Genomic DNA, 25755 nt, shown 5'->3' on the forward strand with positions numbered 1-25755 from the left:
GTCCTTTTAGTTTAGCACTTCAACTACTTTTGATCATGTAGTTTTAATTTCGTCATTTTTGACCATGTAGTTTCATATTTGTAGTAATTCAAGGACATCTTAAAATTTCCGTCAATTTCTTTAACGGAGTAACCACGTGCCCCTTATGTGGAGGGGTAATTTTGTCAGTCCAAAGCCCCACGTAAAAGCTCGTCTCTACCTCTTCCCTATGGCGTGCCAAATTGGCCATTTTGAAGTAGATTAGGATTAGGGCTCCTAAAAATTTAGTGAAATTCATCTGGGCTTTTGATTGAGTGCAACGAGAAGGTGGGAAAAGACTAGCATAACTTCAATCAGTTGTTATTTTCGTAAAGAAGCAACGACGATGGCGAAGAAAAGAGATGAAGTCGATGGAGGCTTCAATAATCCAAGTGAACTCAGAATCTTTAAAGGTTCAGTTTTCTGTGTGACATTGTTTTATAACTTATATTCGAGTTTTCAATGCATATAAGTGGGTTCCAACGCTTTTGTTTTTTCCATTCTTTTGTGGCCTTGGTTTGTTTTTTTTTTTTTTTTTGGTTCGAATAACCTTGTTTTGTTCTGTAACTTTGGGTTTGGAAAGTTATTGCTTTGTTGCTATGGAGGTGGGTGTGATTTTACACTTTTGTACTTCGTTTTCAAAGCAGCCTCTATCTCCTTCAATTGCTATAGTTGTTGAGTGGTGGTGGGTGTGATTTTATACTTTTGTACTTCATTTTCAAAGCAGCCACTATCTCCTTCAATTGCTATAGTTGCTAAGTGGTGTGGGTGTGAGGCGGAGAATGGTGGAGGGAGTTGAGAAAGGAGGAAGATAAATTGGTTATTTTGAAGATTGAATCTGTAGGGAGAGAGAAAGGGATGGGGGAGATAGAGATTGGTTAGGTGCTGAGAATTTGGGATAGGGAAGAGAGGATTTTGAGATTTTGGTTGCCATTTTCGAGCCCTAGGGAAGAGGTAGACCAACTTTTAGTGTGGGATTTTGGTCTGAAAAAATTGCGCCTCCACATGGTTGCTCCATTAAAGAAATTGACAGAAGTTTTATGTTGTTCTTGAATTGCTATAAATATAAAACTACAAGGTCAAAAGTGACGAAATTGAAACTACAGGGTCAAAAGTGATTGAAATGCCAAACTACAGGGACCAAAAATGACTTTAGGTCTTCTATATGTCTACTTCTAATAATTACACCATGGCCGTTCTTGCCCTAGCTAGCTATATACAAATTATATCTCATTCCTTTTATCTAAAGTTAGCTCCGCCTCTTTACTTTCACATTCTCACACGCCCCCGCACGTGTGGTGAATTTTCAAGCCTAACAAATGGACAACACATATTGGGTGACGTGGAGCACGTGTGGCCGTTGGGCTTTTACACGTGGGCTAACTCGCTCTAATACCATGAAGGAAGTTAAGGTTCCACCCTAAAACCAATTGGTAACCCAACTCCTTATAAGCTCTTGCTAAGTTTCTTAACTTTCCAATGTGGGACTCTTTACCTTCACATTCTCACACCAACAAGGTCTAGCTCAATAAAAAAGAGTCTTGACTTGCATATCAAAGATCTCAGGTTCGAATTTCATAAATATTGTGTGTATAAATGTGAGAAAATCTCCTTCCCAATCGCTTATATCGAAAGAAACTAGCTCCTCTCAATAGTCAATTATGCATGTCACTATACTCACCAAAATATACATCTAATTATTGTGTACGCATTAATTGTGCCGAACTTGTAGATGATGACATTGCAAACAAAACAACCGAAATACATTAGAGGACAGGAAATCGGCAAAACACATACATCCATGGTGCTCAACCTTTGCCACAAAGACCCTTCGTGCTCCTTGTTTTTACCATTGATGCCAACAATTATTATTTTACATAACATATAATTCAATATTGTGGGTCGCTGTTGTCCCAATCTAATGAAGTTTGTTGTTAAAACCCAAGTAATATATGGGACCATTCTTGAATGGACTTTTATTTTTTTGGCATCTCCATTCTTCTGTATTTTTATTTTTCAAGTTTTATTAGCCAGTGTGACAAAACCAATATAGAAAAGAAGAAGAAAAAAACATATATTAAAAACCCACATGATTGAGATGTACCCACTAGTTGTGTGTGAATGGACTGAATTTATAAGTGATCAGGTAACGTGTCATATCATGGTAGCGTGGTAATATTTGCAAAATAAAACTAGCTAGTTTCCTTAATTGATTTGATAGCTTAGCTTTTCCTTGGATGGATGCTTCTTGTTTTTGAGAATCTTTTCTATTGAGAGGGACGATAGCATACTAAACTCACACACACTACACGAATACTAGGACTCGAACCCAAAACTTTGCCTGAAAGAATAAATACTTCAAACCACTACACTAATGGGTCATGCTTCTTTAAGCTGCAAGTTATTGAGAAGGCCTTTGCAGTCAGTGGGATATCGACATCGTCTTCAAGTTATTAACTGAAAGTCAAACCCTGCACTGCATCTCAAATTCAAATTAATTAGGTACATTGGAAGGTCGAAAATTAATCCAGTTGATTAATTAAGGTTAATACCAGTTTCTATATATATATACACTACAGATAAATGCTTGCCAAACTACGTGCCAATATTTAAACAATAGTAAATGATCCAATTTTGGATCTCACGTACTTCTTAGCAAATTATCCAAGTTTGGCATTCTAATCTGCAAAAAAAGAAGGAAAACCTAACTATATATATATAGAATTAGATTTTGTCTAATCTGGGTATGGGTATCACACGTGCAGCCTTCCAATTAATGCATGTGGCTATAATTATATTGAGGGAAAATGGCAAATTCCAACTGAGTAAATATATAAGAGTGTATTAATATATAAGTATATATATATAGAAATTCTTGATATTTGGATGAGAGTATAACTGATATATAATATTATTCTATTGAATTTGAATCCAAATCCAATAATTGACATTAATTCTGAAAAGTTGGAACGTTTTGAATTTATTTATTTGTTGATAACCAAACTTGAGTGCTAACTATTAGACTTTTAAAAGCTCTGAAAGACGATGGGGACTCACTTCCTTGTTCCACATTAGTACGTAGCTAGCTAGGGTTGGTATGTGAAAACTGTAATGTCGGTGGCGCAGCAAATTAGTTAGACATGATTGAGTTGAGAAAGGCGGTGGATTTGTATTTGGGTTGGACCACGCTGGGTAGATAGCTGTGTGCAGGCAACAAACGAGGGCAGCATCAGGAAGGAACAAGAGGTAATCTAAATTCTAATGAGAGGCTTTGGCGCAGGCCCTTTTCCTTTAAGCTGGCAAACTCAAAGGAAAGAAAGAAAGAAAGAAAGAAGAAGAAGATATAGATATATTGTTGAGCAAACTCAAACCTACCCATCTCCATTAAGCATTAACCCCCACACACGGGATCCATCCATCTATCAACACGTTTGGATTTCCTTGTCAAAAACCAATTGTATATTTGCGTTAGTTGTGTGCACCCTGCTCTAGATCTGCTCCTTCTCTTCTCTTCTGCACCACATATACCTCAAATCATCCTTTAATTTATCATTATTATTTGTTTCTTCTTAACTCTCAACTGTTTCCCATCAATGCATGCAAACCCTAACACATGACATTCACTTGCATGCTCTATAGCATACCAGATCATGATGTCTCTGTCGAAATGAAAGGATATTGACAAGCGAAAAGATTTTTGACGCAAAAAATTTCCAAGGGCTTTGGGGCCGGTTCCTCTTATTTGGTACAAAGTCCTGATCTCCCACTCATTTATCAAATAAGCTTATTTGAGGAATATTCTTATAGAGCCTATTTTGTATATTTTATTAATTCAAACCGTCTATTTTATATATATATATGTTCAACTTAATAATACGGCTTACTTAGGCAAGAAGAGTCCATTTGATTTGAGTAAGAAAAAAGAAGAATCAATCGTCATATAATATAAAAATAGTAAGCAAAACATCATATCAATTAAGAAGCGGCTGACATATGATAGCAGCAATTTATATTCCATTTTTATTATCTAATGTTCTTTCTTGCTAGTTATAATTAATTTGTACACGAAAAGGCAATAATTAACGAGTTAGGTTAAGGTGCAATTAGAATTAGGTGCTGTAACGTGGCTCCATTGCATGGTGATTTTGGTGAGAGTGTGTGACACTGACAGCAGACAGCAGACAGCAGATACAAAATGACACAACAAAAGAGCATCATCATGTTCCAATTTTCCATGCCCAACCACATTATATTGTTCATTGACTACGACAATCCCTTTGGAAATTCAAATCAATATGATTCAATTGAAGGTTCATATATACTTCATAATTGAGGAAAACTCAAAGAAAGAAAGCAACGTAACTTCTCTAGTTTACGTAAAAGTCAAACAAATTAAAAGATGAACGGTTGGTAGATGGGCAAATAAGATGTTTATGTTACATTTATTGAATTTGATATCGCTTGTGGTTGTGGAGCTTATTCATTGTTCTTCTTGTTTGTCGCTCAAATCTTTTAGAAAATAAAAATTATAAAATAAAATAAAAATGTCCGAGTCACACTGGATTTCTCGAATCTTCATGTATTGATTGATTACCACAAGAAAGAAAAAAGACATTGTCTATAACTAACATGAATATAAACCACAATTTATTTATAAAGAGGTTTTCTAGCAGTGAACTTGTCTCCAGTTTACCCAAAAATAAATTCTAAAAATATATATAATTTGTTGACCAGTGTAAGTTGTAACCACCGAATCTACTAGTCTGCTCCCTAAAAAATTATGCAAATAAATGAAAATATAATTGTTTGCGGCCAACTCTTACAGATTAAATGCACATTGTGGCAACAAACTATCGGCAAATTAATTACGTGTACACATTTTGATGGGTTTGGGAAGGAATGACTCAGAAAGCAATTGCAAAAACCTATGGCTTCAATAGAAAGCAGCATACAGAGTCCCCATGCACCAATCGATAAGTGGGCGGTGCTGGTGCAGTCTTCCCCATCAGTACTGAGCCTCTTCTTGCATGCATGTAAACATCCAAGTCAAACTATTAGAAAGTGCTTTTTAAAGAAGCACTTGCATTTGTACGTCTCAGAAAACGCTTTGGCGTTTTTAGGCTAAAGTTTTTTGTTTTTACATAACAATAGTCAAAATTACTATAAATTAATCTAATATATTATCAACGGAATTTAAACTATATAACCCACATCTATGCTAAAAGCTGAGTGACTACTTTTTTGTTGTTTTACAAGCGATAAATTACTCTAAATTAATTTAATATATTAGAAATTCAATTTTAAATGAAAGAGACGTCCTTCTCACTGTCCTAACCAAATGATATAACCCACTACATATACACTAAAGCTGAGTTATATTAGAAGTTTGTGTTATAGTTAAAAATAAGCTTCTTATAAATGTAACATTTTCTCACTCTCTTTTCTGTATAATACTATAAACTCTTGGATTTTTGTTTTAGGGTAAATTGCGAAAATGGTCCTCAAACTTGTATGCGATTTACATTTTGGTCCCTAAATTAAATTATTAGTCCAAATGATACATAAACTCTATGTTAATCACCCATTTGATCCAACCGTTACATTATGTCAATATTGCTGTTAAATATGATGGCAAATTGGTCATTTCGTACATTAAAATAAAAAATAATAAAAAATAAAATAAAAACTCAGTAATTGGAATAGGGGAGAAGAAATCGAAGGGAGGGGGTTTGGATCTCATGATTTTTTCCTCTCTTTTTCTTCAATTATTTTCTAATTTTGTATTTATTTTAACCCTATTTTATTTGTTAATTATGAAAAGTCGTATTTACCCTTAAAATTTGGTTACATTTAACAGAAAATGTAACGGTTAGATCAAATGAGCGATTAAAATAGAGTTTATGTACCATTTGGACTAATAATTTAATTTAGGGACCAAAATGTAAATCGCATACAAGTTTGAGGACCATTTTCGCAATTTACCCTTTGTTTTAAGTAATATATATTACTCTATTTTAATTGGTTGGCAACCCCACCTTATCCAATCTCACATGAGCATGGCTGATACACTATCTCAATCAGTCGATTAATTACAAATATTAATTTTATGAAAATAAATAATAATAAAGTCATGATTAATAATTTTATTATACGATAAACACAAACATCAGAATTTTTACCCTTTTATCGTTTCCTGTATGCCGGTTATAATTTAATTTCATAATTTATTATTTAATTGTTAAAATTCCAGGTTGTATCCCATCCCTTAATCCTAATTGCTGGTTGCCATCCAGACCAAAATAAAATAAAATTGCTGGTTGCCAGGTTGTGAAAAGGGGGCCGAGTGGGGACCAAAAGCTGAGTAAACAGTAACGAATTAAAAGCCTATTTAACGGCTCTTATAACTGTTTCCGACTTTACCAATTTGCCCTTTCCACGCACTCACAATCACGAAGTTGCCACTGCATTGTGTCCGTTGTAGTAGTGTCTTTGTCACTATTGTTGTGCAGTCCGCCTTGACTGTTAGAAGAAAAGAAACGTCTGGGTTTTACCAGCTTCTAGCTTCTCACAGGTTCCACAAGCAAACGTATTGACGTTCAAATTGCCACCCACACCACACGCACACATAGTCAAACGTGGTTTTGTTTAGATGTAAGGGCCGACTTACTGTCTTAATTAACTGATTTTACGCTTTTATGTGTTTTGATATCTTTATCTTTGTGATTGATTCTAAATTCAAATCTCATAAACAAATATTATATCGTCTGTAAACACATAAAATAGAAAATAAATTATCTGAATTTTGTGTGCGTTTAAATTTTGAAGAATAGGAATATGATTTGCACACACATATGGTTGAGCTACTCACCATAAATTTTGGATATGGATCATGGGATGCATTTCAATTTGGCATCGACCTAGCTGATACGTAGCTCAACTAATATATGTTATTATGACTTTTCTTTTTATTTTTTATTTTTGAATATTATATATGTGGCCACGATGTTGTTGTTAATGTTTGGAAGTTACAAGATGGATAATCATACAAGTTTAACCCCCTTCTAGTGTGAAAAGGCGGCTATTGTTTCAAGGTGGGTGGGCCAATTACTCTTTTACACCTTTGAATTACATTAACAATGTGTGCTAAAGGTCATGAATTTATGTAACCAAAAAAAGAGGACCATGCCTTAATTTACCTTTTTTTTTTCTTTTCCTTTTCGTTTTTCATATGCATAGATATTGGGTGAAGAAATTTGAAGACAAAACCTCATGTTTCATCTCCTCCGAAATTCTTGTATTTTCAATATTGAATTTCATATTCGAATTAACCTTGTGTTTATAATTTTTAAATAAAAAAGAGAGGATTTTTTAGCTATGGGTCTAGGAAAATAAAATTTTGGATAGGATTCTATAGGATATCTCCCTCTATCCAAAGACAGTTTGTAAACATTTTAATAACATTTTTATGGGACTCCTAACAAAAAAAAACATCTTTAATCATCTAAGTTCTCTGGGACTCTTAACATTTTATTCCCCAGTCAAAAGAAAAGTTATTTATTTGGCCACCAAAAAAAAAAAAAAAAAGGTCATTTAAAAAATAAATAAACGGCTTCAACAATAATTGATGGCAATTTAATTTTATGAAGAAAAGGAGAAAAATATTAAAAAGGGAAAGGGCAAAGACGTAAATGGAAGGAGAATAGTGTTGGAAGAAGTTTGGAAGTTGAACATGAGGCGGGATTTAAGTAAAGCCAGGTGGAAACTATATATTAAGTCGCTGGAAGCCAATTCCCCACCACCCGCAAACCCGCTGGCCCTAAATCCCTTCTCTCTCTCTCTCTCTTTCGCTTTCTCTTCTCTCAGTTTTATTTTTGCTTTTGAAAAAAAGCTAAAAGAAACACCAAGGAAGAATCACAAACCCTAGAAATTACGCAGAAAAAGAGGGTTTTCCCATCCAAAATGACGCAATAGCCCTCCCCTCTGCTTTGAATTGCACACCTTTTGAGTTTGTTCGGGTTATTTCTCTCGCTGGTTAAGGTAAGGGCCGAGGAGGTCCAGATATATTTCATTTTTCACGTCTGATCCGGAGTGTGTCTGTTTGGTTGCCGAGAAAGTTGAGGTAAACAGAATGATATGAAAATGTTGCCGCGTTGTTTCGGTTTCCGTTTGGTTGAGCGGAGGTCTTTTGTTTGGTTCTTAAAATCAGAGATCTATTTTTAAAAATTGAAAATTTGAATTATTCTCTTTTATTTCCACATTTTCTCCGCAACCGAAGGCATCAAAATAACAAGTTTATTTGCTTGGAGGAACGAAGCGGCAAAATGGTTCTTGATTCATTTTCTAGTTTTTGTTTTGGTTTATGACGTGAAATTTGCGTGATTTCTCACTTGGTATGTGTAGCTGTAAGCTCAGATCTACCTTGATTTCCTCTGCATACATGCGCAAAATTTTAAATTTTTTAGGCCTTAGTAGGTTAATCGATGTGCTTCCAAAGTTCTTGTATTTTAGAGGCAATTAAATTTCCTTGAATGTTCTTATAAAGTTTTCTTATTTCTGTGGCTTACCCATTTTTCTCCCCCAATGATTTTAGGTTTCTCTGTCACTTGTGTTTTGTCTTTTGGAGTTCCGTTATTGAAGATGGAAACATTTGCCGAAAAGTTTAATTGCCAGTTTCGTAAGGGGTCAAATTGATTGTTATTTGTTCTTCCTCCGTTTTGCAGTTCTATAAGGATAATATGTTTTTCGAATTTTAATAGAGCAAAATATTCGAAGTTTCTGATAATAGACTGGTTTCTAGAAAAAAAAAAATTTCTTCAGAAAATGTAGAACACAATTTTATGATTTTTTGTTGGGTACTGAAAACTGAATCAGATAATGTTGTTAGCGTAATTTGTTTATGAAGAATATTATTCTCGGTGTTTGTTGTAATTAAGTTATTGAACGTTTTGGACCTGTTGATCGGTTATTAGGTTGATGCCTGCAGTGGTAACATGTTGGCGTTTTTCTGCATTTTGCTGAAGATTTGACTATTCTTGCACCCCTTACTATGAAACAATATTGACACGGTTTGTATTTTACTGTTGCAGTGCATTGATTGCTAACCCTTCGCTCTGACTGAATTGTCATCATGGTCGCCACTGCTGCTACTTCGTCGATCTTTCCAATTCCTTCTCCGAACCAAGACTCTGGTGCCAAAAATGCCAAGCTTGGACCTGGGTCTGCTGGTTTAGGACTCAAATCGAAATCTGCATCGGGCAGTTTGCAGGTAAAGGCAAATGCTCAAGCCCCTTCAAAGATAAATGGCACTAGCGTTGGTTTGGCAACTGTTGAAAGTGGGAAGAATGGGGATGACATGTCATCCCCTCCTGCACGGACTTTCATTAACCAATTACCTGATTGGAGTGTGCTCCTTGCTGCTATTACCACAATCTTCTTGGCTGCAGAGAAGCAATGGACGATGCTTGATTGGAAACCCAAGCGGCCTGACATGCTTATTGACCCATTTGGTTTAGGAAGAATTGTTCAGGATGGTCTTGTCTTCCGCCAAAACTTCTCAATTAGATCATATGAAATAGGTGCTGATCGTACGGCTTCAATAGAGACGTTAATGAATCATTTACAGGTTTTTGACACATTCAATTTCATGGTTATAGCTTTTGAAGATGCATTCGTTATATAAAGTTGTAGTGGAGAGATTAAAACTAAAAAATGCGTGTTTATGTAACTGTTTTTGTGTGCTTGAGCTTGAATTTCATTTTCTTCTTTACAAGCCTTGACGTTGTTTACTTTTCTTTTCTGGCTGCAGGAAACAGCACTTAATCATGTTAAGACTGCTGGGCTTTTGGGAGATGGCTTTGGTTCAACACCAGAGATGTCAGTAAGGAACCTGATATGGGTGGTAACTAAAATGCAGGTTGTAGTAGACCGCTATCCTACTTGGTAAGTCAACTAGATTCGCTATTATCTATTATATGAATTCTGTATAGTTCATGGTATCTGTAAAATTTTGTTGAGATGATGCAGCATTATTTAGTTTGAAATTTGAAGTCCTTTATTTGTGTTCCAGTTGCAATGACACTTTGTTGATTTGTCAGGCTTAACCCATATTATCTGAAAGAGAAAGTTCTTTTATGTTTATCCCTGTTGGAGAAATTGCTCATTTATGCTAATCCATGAAGAGAAGAATTTTAGTTTGTTCTTAATTAAAAAACGATTATTATTAATGCATAGTATAATTGTGTGTACTTTCATGCTATGACATCTTGGGATTTCTTGATTTTTTTTCTCTCTGAAAGAAGAATTTGATGATATATTTTACTCTAAATATCTTTAACTTTTTGTTATCTCTGGAGGGTTATAAGTTATAACAACATCAGACATGATAAAAATTGACCAGTATTTGAGATAATTAACATATAACTTGATGTCATTGAGATTGCATCTGACATGGTGCTCTGAAGGACTTGTCTGATTGTCTGTGAAATTGCCTCTAGGCATTGGAGCAAGTCTTGCTAGTTTTGCTATAAGTTGAAGTTCTGAAATTAAAGTGGGAGTCTTAGATTTAGGGCAAGGAAAAAGCCAATTGAATTGGTAACTTGGTTGTCCAATCTAGCTTGCTGTTGATGTTGGGTATATGAGTTTGTTGTTGAAGTTGCTATCAAAGTTGTTTGGGGAATATGTTTTTGCGGCATAGCACTGGGAATTTGAGATCATGCCTTGAAGAGCAGTGGGGACACTTAAAAAGTTACCATTTGAATTTGATATTCATATCAAACACGGGCATATGGTTGATGTATGGTTTCAGAAAAGTAATTCAAGGTGTTATTTGTAGATATGCCAAGCTAATTGCTCATTTTCTCATTAAGATTCTTCTTTTTCCTTCACTGTGTATTGAAATTTTGAAATGCTATTTATTATCTTTTGTCACTGTGTATAATGATTTTGGCATGAAGGTTTACTGTATCATGAACTTGATCGGCTTGCTCCTGTGATGTGTTCATATGCATTTGCATTCTGATTCTGTCAGAGTTGATGTAGTTGTTTTGGTAGGGGAAAAATGCTTGATGTAGAAGCCAACTAAACTCCCAATACAAGAATGAGTGTTAAGGTTTCGATGACTTCTGATTCTTAATTCGTTTGTACTGATATATAATTCTACACCCAACTAGGTTAAACTGACAAGTTGTTTGCCATTTGTTTTATCTGATTACTTTGTATAATTATTTATCTTTGAATGAGAGAATAAGAGTATGTTACTTATTAATTTGATTGGACTATTATGGTGATGGGCTGAAGTAGTTTCTTTCTATCTTGCAGGGGTGACGTTGTTCAAGTTGACACTTGGGTTAGTGCCTCTGGGAAGAATGGTATGCGTCGTGATTGGATCCTCCAGGATTGCAAAACTGGCCAAATTTTAACAAGAGCCACTAGGTATCTTGTTCTTTTTTCACAAATAATTTAATAAATGTTTTCTATGGCTCACATGTTGCTGATCCAAGATAGCTTTTGACAAGTCAACTAGCAATATAGTGTGCTAGCACAATTAAATGGTATTTGATCGGGATTTGATGCTTTTGCAGTGTGTGGGTGATGATGAATAAGCTGACGAGGAGATTATCCAAAATTCCTGATGAAGTTCGAGGTGAAATAGAGCCTTTTTTTATGAATTCTCCTCCTGTTGTGGAGGAGGACAGCAGGAAACTGCTGAAACTTGACGACAAGACAGCGGACTATGTTCGCACTGGTTTAACTGTACGTCAATCATCTTTGCACAGAATTTGTTATTGATTTAGCTGCTTGCTCACCCTGAAGGATACTTTTCTATTTGCAGCCTAGGTGGGGTGATTTAGATATCAACCAGCATGTTAATAATGTGAAGTACATTGGCTGGATCCTTGAGGTAGGCTTCTTTCCATGGAAATTTCACTTCTTTTCAGCAGTTCAAGAGATGGTGTGCAATGTACTACCGGGTCTACTGATTCTGAAAACCAGTTGAAATTACACTTATATAGTGGGCCTAAAGTAGTTAGTGGATGCGTTATGTAGAGTTTTTGGATAGATGGATGATCAATATTTTTCTGTGAGAACTGCTTCTGCTTCTAATCTTACATTCCTCTAATTGAAAGCTGATTCTGGTTGATGCAGAGTGCTCCCTTGCCAATCTTGGAGAGTCACGAGCTTTCTTCTCTGACTCTGGAGTATAGAAGGGAGTGCGGGCGGGACAGTGTGCTTCAGTCCCTGACTGCAGTCTCAGGTGCTGATATTGGCAATTTGGGAAGCAATGGTGGCGTTGAGTGCCAGCACTTGCTCCGACTTGAGGAAGGAGCTGAGATTGTAAGGGGAAGGACTGAGTGGAGGCCCAAATATGTCAACAATCTTGGGATTGTGGGTCAGCTTCCGGCAGAAAGCGCTTAGCAAAATATTTGGGTTCTTTTAAGGCTGGATGGATCGTCACTAGTCACCTCGCCGTGTGCCCATTGCTTCTGTAGAATCCTGCTCGTGTTTCTCGGATTTATATATGTTTCTTCTTTCTATATATATAATTTATATATATTCGCTCTCCCATCTTTGTCATCATTCGAAAAAGATAAAATGTAGTCCCGTTGTAATTAGCCGTTGTGTTCTCTCTCTCTCTCTCTCTCTCTCTCTCTCTCTCTCTCTCTCTCTCTCTTGGAACCTTAGCTGTAGCTGTACCTCCAGGTTAATTGCCTTGGTTAAACTGGGCAAGACAAGACGTGTATATTTTTTTTTTGGCCATTTTTTTTGGTTAGATGTGGGAAATTTTTTTCATTGGTTTGGTTCACATTTGGATCGTTTAATACGGCTGAAACGTTAATGAATAATGACATCGGCTTGCACTGTTTTCTCTACCTTAGCAGTTTATTTATTTATTTTATTTATTAGTCGCCTCATTTTATATTTTCATAGAGAAAACTTGTAGCCTCCGTTTGGTTTATGGGAAATGAGACTTGGGAATGAGAAATCAATTACTTTCCCATATTTGGTAAGTCTAAGCATGGGAAATCGTTTTCATGAGAAAGTAAGGAGAGAAGTGAAGCCATCTTCTCAACTTGAGTTTTGTTTTTTCTCCTCATAGGAAAGTTTGAAAAAATGAGTCAATATTAAATAAATATTTTTCATGACCATTTTCTCTTCATTAACAATTTAGAATTACAATATATCATTAAATACATTCTTTTTTTTATTTAATTTAATATGGGTATAATTGAAAATTTATACAAACTTTGTTTTCCATTCCTACTTAAAACAAACATGGGAAATGAAATAAAGTGATATCTCCAGGTAACTTTCCTAGTATTATCAAACGTGGGAAATGAATTTTTCATTTCCTATCTCTTGAGAAATAACATAGAAAATAATTTTTCCTCAAACTCTTTCCGTAAATCAAATGGGCCGTACGTACTGCACAAAGAGAATCTCTTTAATTAGCCCCAAAAAAAGAACAGAAAAATATGTTGACACTTGGTTTTGGCGGGCATGGTTTCGTTTCGTAGTTGGCCTGAAAGCTGTGGCTGGGTCATTCTGGGCCATTTCTATAGTGGGCCATGTCTGAAAGAGTTTAATAAAGGCAATCATAGAATATATTGGAAGCTCAAACCCATACTAAAATTCTGTTATAAAAAACCCCATATTTAAGGGATGTGTTGTTAATACAACTCATGAATGCACATAAATAGGTTGGAAGCTCTCAAACCCAGCATGAGACCTCCACATGATTAGGCAGCAATCCCAAGTGCTTAATTAGAGTTAACGGCGCAAATCACTACATTAATTATAGTATATTATTTATGACACGTGCCAACTACTCATGAATCCTATGGTCTTAACTCAGCTGGATTTGGTGGTTGATGTAGAATCCTATGAATCTCACCATTGTCTTTACAATAGTGAGATTCCGAAGGTAACGAGGGTTTTAGGGATGAGTTATAAAGTAAAGAGATCGAACTCGAATGCAAGAAGAAACACTGATATGACTTGATAACTGATCTAATACGCATCCTATATAACATATTAATTGATTAATGGAAAAATGAGAATATTAACACCTAATCTCAAGTTAAGACTCCGACAAAAAAAAAAAAAAAAAAACAGAGAAGAAGAGTTGAAACCGGTTTGTATAAAGCTAGGGGCCGCTTCCGGTTTTTAACAGCGAGAAGTTTTTAGCTGTAACCTCAGCCCAGCAGCATCTTCCTTATTTTCATGGCTGGCACTTTTGGAGTTTAGATACGATGAATAGGAAGGCGACACGTTGCCGACATTCCAACACTTGTCACATGCTTGTCGCCATACTTCATCCTTACATTTGGAAACTCTGAAACACTTTAAGCTACGGATCATTATTCTTATTCCCCCACGACACTCTAAGTTTTATAGTTTATTTTTCACAACTTTGGGTTTAAGGATCCAAGTCTATTAACGTGTGGATTGTGGAACGAGGATTAATACATTTATTTTGTTATTGTTCTACCATAATAACTTGGTTTCAAGAAATCCTCATCATGTATGCAGCTCATCCATTTCTGTGTAAAGTTTTGAATTTAACTATTCCTGATTAAAGAGAAGAGGAAGAATCTAATTAGGTTTTGTTTTTGTTTCAAGTTATGATCAGGTAAACTCCGGCCCACACTCTCAATCCCACAATGTATGTGCTGGTAAATCAGGAACTCCCACAACAGCAGTAGGATTTGAACAAGACCCCAAAGTTTACAGTTGGCCCAGCTCATCCAAAGAGTGTAATTAGTTGCCTCTTCAAAACTGATAATCATTAAATTGACTGTGTCACATACATACATAATACATTACATCAATGAGTACTATTGCTGATGTGGAAATTTCCTTGTACAATCAGACAGACATTTCCAGCATCAGCAATGTATAGTAAAATTTAGTAAGTAAATGACTAAATTGTATATTTTAGGACGTAAAGCTGATTCAGAGAGAGTGACAGAAACTGATTTGGATTGAATGTACCGGCAGGCGGCACAAACTTCTAAGCTGCTACCGTCAAACCATGCATGTCAACTGCAAGCAGCGCTTCCACACGTGGCCTCTGCTCATTGGCAACCCTCCTCCAGTCATTCAATTTTCTACCACCTCCAGTCATTGGCAACCCTCGTCCAGTCATACATTCAATTCTCTCTCTCTCTCTCTCTCTATATATATATATATATATATATATATGCGTGTGTGTGTGTGTGTACAGGTACATAGGTACATAGGTACATAGAAGCTACAGCAAAATCAACAATAACCACCACACGTTCACACCCTACAAAATCACCCAACACCAAGAAGCAGCATTTGATATTTTTTGAGCATTGCATTTAGATTTTGGATTTTGGATTTTGGATTTTGGGACAGCATACTTACTAATCAACATGAACATGCCACTGGAAGCTGTTGACGATGATGATGTCAGCAAAAGCATGGATTTCAAGGACACTGAGCTCACCTTAGGACTGCCTGGTCGTCCACGACGTTGTTCTTCATCAGCAGCTGATCATTTCTTCGGAGGAATCAAGAGTGGTAGCTGCAGCATGAAACGTGGGTTCATGGAGACCGTTGATCAGAATATTGGCCTGGAAAGCTTTACCAGCTGCGAGCCACGTAGCCAAATCAAAGTGGATGGGAATTTGGAAGCTCATTACAACAACTACTCCTCCTCCAGCACAAGTAGCAGGACAACTACTGCCGTGAAATCCCCAGCTGCAATGTAACTACACATAAAAATGTTGCTTTAATTTGTGGTGAAATGGTCTTTTTCTATATACTATTTGACGAGGAGAGTTCTTTGGGATTTGTATATGTTATAGTGTCGTCGTCGTGAACATGTTATCAATTGATAGTATGTGTGTTTGGGGTTTTGATATTCAGGGCAAGAGTAGTTGGGTGGCCGCCAGTGAGATCGTTGAGACAGAAGGCGTTGGTGGAGAGCAAGATGAAGAGCAAGAGCACGTATGTAAAAGTGGGTGCAGATGGAGCTCCTTACTTGCGGAAACTAGACTTAGACATGTACAAAAGTTATCAGGAGCTATTGAGAGCCTTAGACCAAATGTTCCCTTCCTTCATTACAAGCGGTGAGCATAATATTGCTTAATTAGTTGTTATATATACACTAATTACAAGGTTATTAATAATTAATTACTTGGTCTTACTTATGTGTGTAAATGTTAAAAAATTATATGGATCGTTAATGGTTTAATTAGGTAAGTATGTGGAGGATACTAGTAGCAACCAGGAGCAGCTTATGAAACCTGCAGTGAAAGGAATGGATGAATATATGGTGGTGACATATGAAGATAAGGATGGGGACTGGATGTTAGTTGGAGACGTCCCTTGGAAGTAAGAGTTCTATTTTCTACTGCTGCTGATGAAATATAAAAGTCACAGAGACATTAATTTCTAAAATATATGCATGGTTGTGTGATGGGTGCAGAATGTTTATAGAATCATGCAAGCGTATTCGGTTGATGAAAAGTTCAGAGGCTGTTGGGATAGGTAAACTAGCTAATGGCCTACTGCTTTACTTCACTAGAAACAAATTATTTCTCAATAATTTTCTCCATTTTTAGTATTTAATGCAAACTTCTTCTTCTTCTTCTTTAAAAGGTTGTCATATGTTGATATTTATGTCTGCAATTATTTATATGCATTGCAATTTTGCATGCAGCTCCAAGGACGTCTCAGGTTCTGCCACAATGAAATGAATGGTACTGATCAAGCACATGTATGTGCATATATTAGATGGGCCCTGTGTTTTTCTTATTAATTAGGACCATATCAGTGTTTAGGATCCAACACAGACCCCTCCTTTTTCTGGTTTTCTGTTTTTTTTCCCATCAGTGAGAATAAGAGAGAAATCTAGATTGTACCCTTTTCTTTTCACCTTTTTATTCCAATTTCATGTCTTTCAGTGGATCTTGATTGTAATTACAGCTAGCGTGCTTTCATGACCTTTGTTTGCTGACACCATCATCATATATCTCATGAATGAGTGAGTACACTGTACATGTACTGAATCAAAGTCATGTGCAATTTGCTGTTAAATTCTCCCAAATATTAATAACTTCCCCATTAAATATTAATTATCCTTAATTTGGTGTCCTAAATAAGATTATTAAATATAGACCACCTATCATTTATTTTCTAATATGTCATAAGAGTAAGTAAACTCAATGGGATCTGTGTTTACAAGGTCAAACAGAGCAAAGCAAAGGCATAATTAAATTAATCCAAGCGAATACATTCTGAATTCTTCTCAGTGGGATGGAAGGGCCAAACCAAATGGCCAATGGGCCATGACCCTTTTGAGAAAATTGATCCGGCTTAAAAAGCAGAGCTGCTAAAACGCTAGCTTTTTTACTGGCAAAGCATAATTCGGCCAAGAAAGTGAAGCAATGTATTATTACATTGGAGTTACCAGAAATAAAGTTACTGCTATGTGAATCATTTGGTCTTCTCTGCTTATAAGTAGCTCCTCCGACCTTTTAGTATATGATTTTTTAAATGTACATGTTTTCTCTCCTTACCAACTTATAAAGGAACACCCTGTGGGTGTGGTGTGTGGGGGCTAGAACAAGACTTGGGCTTGGCCCTATATTTTGTCATTTTGTTATCATTTTGATCCCATCATTGTCTTTTGGGAACAATTGAACAAATCAAAGACTTAACCTTTACTTAAATTTGCCAACATAATGGTTCTTTTTAAGATTCTTTCTTCAAGGATAATAATTTATTAGGGGTTTTATGTTAAAGATTGGTTAAAGATTTTTAATTTAAGACGTCATTGAATCGTATATATGAAAATTATGTAACCCACTTACATATCTAATGAATGACTGATATTAAAAATTCTTAATGAATGCTCAACATAAAATCCTTAATGGAGAAACTTCCTTCAAGAAAAAGAATCAGCCTTTTGGAATTGACAGAAGATTAACAGCAGAAGACACGCAGTTAAACCAGAAAACAGTATCTAAAGCCGAGCAAGTAAATGAATATTTACTGCAGAAGAGGTGAGGCGGTTTGTGTGTTTTCTTTTGGGTAAAGGTTGGGACTTGAATTATGCCAAATCTACCCTCTTCTTTTTCTTGGGGCTAATCAAATCAAATATCAGTAAATCAATTGCCAACAAAAATACCAGTTAAAGAAAAGAAAAAAAACCATCATACTAGGGTTGGTGCTACTGCTACCTGGTACAATAAGGCTGCTTTCGGTGCCCCACAAGTACAATAATAGCAAAACTTTTACCAAATGAAAATCCAATCCAGATCTTATTCAGCTCAGTCAAGCAAAGCTTTGAGAATATTATGAATAGTTTTTTCATACATTTTTATTTTTAATTTCTTTCTTTACCAACTGAACCCAAAGTTTCAAACTTTAATTTTGTATTGCTTATTACCCAATATATTATTTTCCTTACCTTCTGTTGGTGGAGACTGGTACCTGCAATTCTCAGAAAATGCCACACCGCCTATTCTCTTGTATCGAGGACCTCTTAGTGATCTTCCATGGAGGTCCCTCCGTAGTCCAACATAAAAGGAAATAGTGGATCAAAATCATTTCGAAAAGAGACAGCTCCACAGCCAAACACAGCCTTTCTCTGCCTGCCGTATGTATTTTTTTAATTTTATTTCAAAGTAAATTGCTTTCTCGACCAAAATTACATTTTGGGTAGTTTTGAGGTTATCATGAGCTCCTTCTGTGCTTCTCTCCTTTGCTAAAAAGGTCTCTCTGTGTTGTTTTTCAAGCATATCCAGCAGCTCAAAAACAGGTTTCTCTCTCTCTCTCTCTCTCTCTCTCTGAATGTTTAGTTTAGCTGAAGTGCAGAGACTTCCAAGTTCTTATCTTTAACATAAATTCAGAGTATGCATTGTATAGATCATGGCCAAGCTTTCTTTTTTAAGAGAGTCTTATGATTTCTGATCTGGTTTTGGTCGTCAGTCTAGTACGTGTGCTGCAGTGTAGATCTATGTTATAATTCTCTTTTTGTTCTCATACTTTTGTTCCAGATCTGAGTTTCCATTGACCAATTTGGTTGCTGTACCAAAATCTAATAACTTTATGCATTTATTATTTTTATTATCTTATAATTTTTGCTAATTAGTTGTTTCTTTCTTTTCTGGTCTGGTATGGTCTGGTCTGGTTGATGTCTTCTTTAGTAAGCCTAAAGTATTTATTAGATTTTCATTGATATACAAATTCTTCATGTTTTGAATTATTTGCTTTTGAGTTTGATCTGGATTTACCATCTTCTGGACAATGACATTAGTATTAGTTACTTGGCAACTCTACTGCCAAAGGGCGTCAAAGATTCATTTCAGTTGTTACTTGCGTAGGCTTTCTGTCTGGATTTTACTGAAGAAATATGGTCATGTAGATATTACTCTGATTTGAAGACCACTTGTTTAGTGGTGCTCTGCTCAGTCCGTCTTTCATTTCCGGTTACTACTTATGCAGTTGAAGTCTTTTGTTGCCTTTTAACAATCCTAGTATAAACCGTTGTGCTATGCCCAATGATATTCTGTTTGAGAGTTCAGTATGGATTCGTTTGCTACAACTTAATCCATGTAACGTATTGGCTGGATTTTTCAGGAGTTCCACCATGCTTAAGCAAATTCTAAGCAAACTCCCCCGCAAGTCGCCAAAATCTGATTCATTAGATTCTGCAGGGAGTGATTCTGGCAGCAATACTCCCAATTTGGGCAATGGGTTCCAATGTACAATTGGTGGCAGTTCTCTTACAAGCAAATTAAATGTTGTCAAACGGGTGTCTTCAGCAGTTTTCCCATCAAGCATTGCAGCTGGAGCTGAGGCAGTAGAGCCCCATCTATCCTTCAAAGAGGTTTCAAATCCACAGAAGCATAATCTGTTTATCAGCAAGCTGAACCTTTGCTGCGAGTTCATTGATTCCAGTGATCCAGTTAAGCAAGATCTTAAACGTGAAACATTGATAGAACTTGTTGATTTTGTTTCTTCTGGATCTGCAAAGTTCAGTGAACCAGCGATTTCTGCCTTGTGTAAGATGTGTGCAATGAACCTGTTTAGAGTTTTCCCACCTAAATACCGATCTAATTTTACTGGGGGTGAAACAGACGATGAAGAACCATTGTTTGATCCTGCTTGGTCACATCTGCAAATTGTGTATGATCTTCTGGTTCGGTTTATCAGTTATAGTTCACTTGATATAAAGGTGGCGAAAAAGCATGTGGATCATTCCTTTATCGTAAAATTACTTGATCTCTTTGACTCTGAGGACCCAAGAGAAAGAGACTGTTTGAAAACCATTCTGCATAGGATTTATGGAAAATTCATGGTACACAGACCTTTTATAAGAAAAGCTGTCAGCAATATCATATATCGGTTTGTTTTCGAAACTGAAAGGCATAATGGAATTTCGGAGCTGTTGGAGATTTTTGGGAGTGTAATTAGCGGGTTTGCTTTGCCACTGAAGGAGGAACACAAGATATTTTTGTGGAGGGCTCTGATTCCTCTACACAAACCAAAGTCGGTGGGTATTTATCATCAGCAATTGACATATTGTGTTGTACAGTTTATAGATAAGGATCCGAAGTTGGCAAGTACTGTAATAAAGGGGTTGTTGAAGTACTGGCCAGTAACAAATAGCCAGAAGGAGTTGATGTTTTTGAGTGAGTTAGAAGAGGTTTTGGAAATGACTAGCATGGACGAGTTCCAAAAGGTCATGGTCCCACTGTTCCGGCGAATAAGACGCTGCCTCAATAGTTCCCATTACCAGGTAATATTATGCTGCATAGATTGGATCCCTGCCCAAATTGTAATTATTGTTCTTCTTGGTTTCGTAGTTTGGTTTTTTTTATTTGGCCGAAAATCTGCTTGATGATAATAAAGAGCCATGTATTGGCATCACAATGGGGAGGTGAAGCTGTTAAATGATATTATTTCATCCCTTTTCCTTTTCTTTTTTGACATTTTTTCTTCTTTTCAGGTGGCTGAACGATCTCACTTGCTGTGGAACAATGAACACATCCTTAACCTTATTGCGCATAACCGCCAGGTGATCTTGCCGCTTGTCTTCCCAGCGATTGAGCGAAACACCCAAAACCACTGGAATCAAGCAGTGTTGAACCTGACGCTGAACGTGAAGAAGATGTTTAGCGATATGGATGAGGAGCTGGTACTTGCCTGCCAATGTAAGTTGGAGGAGGAAGATATAAGGTCAAGCGCCGCAGCTGAGAAGCGCAGGTTAACATGGGAACGCTTGGAAACTGCTGCTGGTGTCCAACCCGTAGCTTGTAACTTTTTAGCTCCGATAAAGCCTGCTGCTTGTCCTGTTGTCTGCTAAATTCTCAAGTAACGGAATTTGGCATGCATAATGTGACAGCTCTAATTGAGTATCAAAATTTTGGTTCTGAATCGGACCAAGAGATGACTAATGGATTCGTGTTAGTGCTTGGATGTTGTTTTGAATTGTATTGATCATGATCCTGCTGCGCTGAAGAAGATCGTAAGGAACCCTTTTGCTTGACGTTATGTTTGTTGACACATCTTGTATCTTTACAGAAGGGTGGTTTGTTGTGGCCTATCGTTTGTAAGTTGTATTTTGTCTCCCTATTAATTAGATGGTGATCGTGCTTATGAATGTTAAGCCATTGGCTTTCCAATGTCCAAAAGATGTATAGCTAAATTTATGTCCTCCCCATTTCGTTTTTTTTTTTTTTGGGAGGTGGGTAGTTTTCGGGTTTGGGACAACATGTTTGACCTGCGCTAGCACGGAATCACATGTACTAGGTGAAGTTCATAAATCTAAATGTTGTTACACTGACTTTTGGAACAACTTTTCACTGATGTATGCTACAGATTTTTGTGTTATTGTGATAGTGCTTTTGTCTTGCTTGTGAAAAAAGGCATTTAGAGTTGATAAACTTTGGATCTTCTTCTGCACATTAAAGGGTCATCTATAAATCTAGATTCCAATGCTAAATGATGTGTCATGTTTTAGTAGGGATCCATTCATGGAAAGATAAAGCTGGATCACGGGAAGCCCGGCTGGTCATGCCATTGGAATTTGACTTCCATCTTCATTTGGACGGAGACCTCACATGGCCTGCAAGAATGTGTAGAGATACCTATGTATGTATGTATGTATGTATGTATTTATGTCCGTCTGTCTGTCTGTCTAGTGTCCGTCCACCTACCTACTGAAGCTCATAAAGAAGAATCATGAAGGAGACGAATGAAACGAGCCGTATAATGTTGATGACATAATTATAATTTATGAATTACAACTCACAAGCTGTACCAGCCAAAATATCCTCTCTTTTTTTTTTTTTTTTTTTTTTTTTGGTTACAAGTTATGCATGAGGAGGAATCGGATAATAAATATTACATGGGGGGACCAACAATTAATACCAAATGGGACACTACCATCATTCAATTCAATGACAAAAAGTCGTTGGCTTTTATCATACATCCGAATTTGTAAGCCTCAATTTGTTGTTGCACAGCAATCTAACAGCATTCTCTGTTTTTCTGTGTTGCTTTTGGTGTGAGAAAGAAAGAAACACACGAGAAAATGGATGCACCGCCAGGGTATCAAGAAATGTCGAGTGTTGAGCATATTAAAAGGCGCCATGAGGAGAAAGGCTGCCTCTATGCTTGGTTAGTATGAACTCAGTCAGTTACCCTTTTACTCATCCTTTTTCGATTGAATTTATATATATATATATATATAATTGTTTTCCCCCTTGCTTTTGTGATTGTTTTGACGCAGTTTGTTTACCCTGTGTTGCTGTTTCTGCTGCTATGAGACTTGTGAATGTTGTTTAGACATACTTTGCTGTTCCTGCTCTTGATAACATGGAGAGGGGAGAGGAGAGAAATATTTCTCATGAATAAATTATGTAATTGGTTTTTTAGGGAAGACATAAACTTCTTCAAATAATTCCGTTTTCCCGGTGAAAATGGATGAAATCCTCAATTCCGTTTTAGATTTGAGCTTATATATGCATCTGTAATATGTAATATGTAATATGTATATGAATATGAAGATATGGTGTGGGTACCTTTACTGAAGGAATAAATATATAGTGATCAGTACAATATTTTGATATCTAATTCGATGATTACTTTCCTTTACTTTCCTTAAACTAATTATCACACACATCTCTTTTTAACCAGCATATCTTTTCACAAGCATGTAATTTTCGGTTATCAATAATATCCGAGACATGCAATGATTATGTAGAGCACCTGCTGTAAGGCACGATTAAATTAAATAGGGCTGGGCACGGTTCGGTAACTTTGGCCAACAGAAAAAAATCAACAAAATTCAAGAGAATGATCTTAAGTCCCACCCAGCTGCCTGTTTTGCAGCTGAAAAACGTATAGAACACTACTGGTTTAGAAGACACAGAAAATATGCACGACGGAAAATAAGTAAATTAAATGCACACGTTCTCTATATCCCCAATATATGTTGAGCAAGATACAGTAACCATCATTATCCACTAACACATGCTTTAAAATTTCGTGTACATAATTGTGTATCACAGCCAGTGTTTACCTTAACTCACTAATCCATCTCGAAGTATCAGTTCCTCAAAACCCTCTGTGAAGCCCACTTATCAGTAGGTTAGCATTTAGAAAACTCTTTTTCAAATCATGGTTTACAAGGACGCGCTATGGTGCTGGTACATGGATGATCTGAGCTGATGATCATTCAGTTGAGCAGGTTAATTTCAAAAGATGTAAGTGCAGGCAATGGAAGTGAGAATTGTTGTCAGCAGTATTGACACAACATTCACAGCATTGTTGTCAAGATAGTTAAGACCTGAAATTTTCTTAACTGTAGGCCCTGGTTTTCCAACAACCTAGAAAATAAAACAAAAAAGAGTTGGAATGAGATTAATTGAGCAGAAAGTGGAAAGAATGAACTAAGAGTTACGCAGATTCAATCGTTGCCTTCATGGAAACATAAGATTCACGTTTGCCTTAACGCACTTTATTACGAACAGTGCAGAATCCACTGAATTGCAGTGTTGCTCCCAAAAGAGAATCGATGAGGCTGCCACATAGTCCGGCAAGAGTAGAAATAGGGATCACCAACAGCTGCTTCAGTGCAACATCATATGTACATTTTGTAGTGGGAAATCCGAAGACCACATATGTGAGTCCGATAACCGAGCCCGCAGCTGCAGCTGCCAGTAATCCTGCTTTTGTAACTCCACCATTTGTACCCTTCCGAACAGGCTGCCAACAATGTGGAAACCAAATTAGTATCCACAGTGTACTTATTCAAGCAGCCAGCTAAGTTCTTTTCTTCTATCCTGCCAAATATTTTTCCCCATAACCCTGTAAATCCCAATCGTGATAGGATAGACCCCACATCTTCAACTTTGAAAGCAAGGTAAATTCTTAATAACATTAGTCTATGAGGCCATTGGTAAATCTTTAGAACAGTAAAAAGAATAAAAGATGCACAAATGACACTCATAAGCATAGCAAGAATGTGAAATAAGATTTTACAAGAAAGATGTGAAATAAGATTTTACAAGAAAGATGTGAAATGGGGTAAACAATAATGATACATGTACTATTTTTAACATTGAGTTAAAGGGCAAGTTTACTAGATAAGTATCCAGAAGAGAGCCGTCAAAAACCTTGTGACAAGCAAGACTTTAATGTGTAGGAATAAATGGGTGAGCTCAAAATAAAGCCAGAAGCGCAGAGCAGGGCATATGCAGCATGGCAGAACAAGATAGGGGAAAATCCAAACTTCTTAAAGAACAAAACTCACATAAGCAAAATTATTGATTTGACCAAAAACCCAAGTGAGAAGAACACTAAAATCTGAGTTGAACATACGAACCTTGAAGGTTGTGATTAACCGAGGCTGAGCATCGCTAAGTATTCCAAGCTCAGAAGACCAAGTGTCTCCATTGCAGCAAGCATAGTGACCTATAACCCCACCAATCAGTGATGTAATGAAAACCGACTCTTTCGAGTCCAAGCATTTGTCTTGCAACCCCGTTTTTGCCCACAGAACAAGAACCAAGACTGAAGCAATCCCGCTGTTTGATAAAACTTGTACCCAGTTTCTTTGACCGCCCTCTTTGAAATCAGCGTCAACGCGACGCTTCTTGTCTTCACCAACCTTGGTCAGCTTTGACGATGTGAAAAAGAACACGAGCAACAGAGCTCCGTACCTTCAAATTTTTTTACAAAGATGAAAAACTTTATTAAACAATTCGCCCTTTTGGGATTTGGATGCAGAGAAAGAGAAAGAGAAAGAGGAAAGAAAATCGGCGTGCCTGTATCCGATTGCAATGTGAATGGTCATGACAGCAAAACCCGCGATTGCTCCTGAGAGGTCCAGGGATTTTCTACGGTAGGCTCTGGCGGCGATCAACGACGAGATTAGAAGGGCGATTAACGGTTGGATTAAGAGTTTATCCATGTTTGCGGCTCTAAGCATGTAAATTTTTGTTTTCACGATTATGGTGGAAAGGAAACTAAAGGATAGAGTGGAAAGAATGACTGCTCTCACACTACACGCACCGACCCTCGTTTTTGGTATATTGTCTGTTTTTGGCGGCCTACACTGACCCAACTTTTTATTTATTTTATTGAGAACGGGCAGTGGACCTCACTTCAATTGGTCACTCCCCTCCACATTTTCATCCAATTTAAGAGAAAAATGACGCCCACCTAATTTCTTTAATGGAGAAGCACCATATG

General features: G+C 36.7%; 4 protein-coding genes and 1 long non-coding RNA gene across 6 annotated transcripts; 4 read left to right on the forward strand and 1 right to left on the reverse strand.

The window, feature by feature from the left end:
• The first annotated feature begins 7795 nt into the window (after positions 1–7795).
• LOC117633951 (palmitoyl-acyl carrier protein thioesterase, chloroplastic) lies at positions 7796–12887 on the forward strand. Of its 2 annotated transcripts, none has more exons than XM_034367825.1 (7): positions 7796–8055; positions 9105–9640; positions 9824–9957; positions 11335–11448; positions 11598–11769; positions 11849–11917; positions 12163–12820. In XM_034367825.1, the coding sequence occupies exons 2-7, from the start codon at positions 9146–9148 to the stop codon at positions 12430–12432; spliced, it is 1254 nt and encodes a 417-aa protein (XP_034223716.1). In that variant the 5' UTR covers positions 7796–8055; positions 9105–9145; the 3' UTR covers positions 12433–12820. The 2 variants fall into 2 exon arrangements, with proteins under 2 accessions (XP_034223716.1, XP_034223715.1); XM_034367824.1 differs by having other exon boundaries at positions 7840–8137; positions 12163–12887.
• A 2362-nt stretch (positions 12888–15249) lies between these two features.
• On the forward strand, positions 15250–17062 carry LOC117634693 (auxin-responsive protein IAA1-like). Its single transcript, XM_034368881.1, has 5 exons — positions 15250–15751; positions 15913–16115; positions 16245–16380; positions 16475–16536; positions 16709–17062. Exons 1-5 carry the CDS (start codon positions 15417–15419, stop codon positions 16738–16740), a joined length of 768 nt encoding a protein of 255 aa, XP_034224772.1. The 5' UTR covers positions 15250–15416; the 3' UTR covers positions 16741–17062.
• A 1155-nt stretch (positions 17063–18217) lies between these two features.
• Positions 18218–21853, forward strand: LOC117634101 (serine/threonine protein phosphatase 2A 57 kDa regulatory subunit B' kappa isoform-like). Its single transcript, XM_034368022.1, has 3 exons — positions 18218–18811; positions 19633–20794; positions 21005–21853. The coding sequence occupies exons 2-3, from the start codon at positions 19643–19645 to the stop codon at positions 21359–21361; spliced, it is 1509 nt and encodes a 502-aa protein (XP_034223913.1). The 5' UTR covers positions 18218–18811; positions 19633–19642; the 3' UTR covers positions 21362–21853.
• A 637-nt stretch (positions 21854–22490) lies between these two features.
• LOC117635851 lies at positions 22491–23118 on the forward strand. Its single transcript, XR_004586960.1, has 2 exons — positions 22491–22677; positions 22790–23118. It is a non-coding gene; the product is annotated as an uncharacterized LOC117635851 (long non-coding RNA).
• A 319-nt stretch (positions 23119–23437) lies between these two features.
• LOC117635850 (protein PGR) lies at positions 23438–25726 on the reverse strand. Its single transcript, XM_034370223.1, has 4 exons — positions 25329–25726; positions 24887–25223; positions 24019–24267; positions 23438–23888 (listed from the first exon to the last, which is right to left on the reverse strand). The coding sequence occupies exons 1-4, from the start codon at positions 25490–25492 to the stop codon at positions 23757–23759; spliced, it is 882 nt and encodes a 293-aa protein (XP_034226114.1). The 5' UTR covers positions 25493–25726; the 3' UTR covers positions 23438–23756.
• Positions 25727–25755: the final 29 nt, after the last annotated feature.

The sequence above is a fragment of the Prunus dulcis genome, chromosome 7 (assembly GCF_902201215.1).
Source record: "Prunus dulcis chromosome 7, ALMONDv2, whole genome shotgun sequence".
NCBI classification, from domain to species: Eukaryota; Viridiplantae; Streptophyta; class Magnoliopsida; order Rosales; family Rosaceae; genus Prunus; species Prunus dulcis.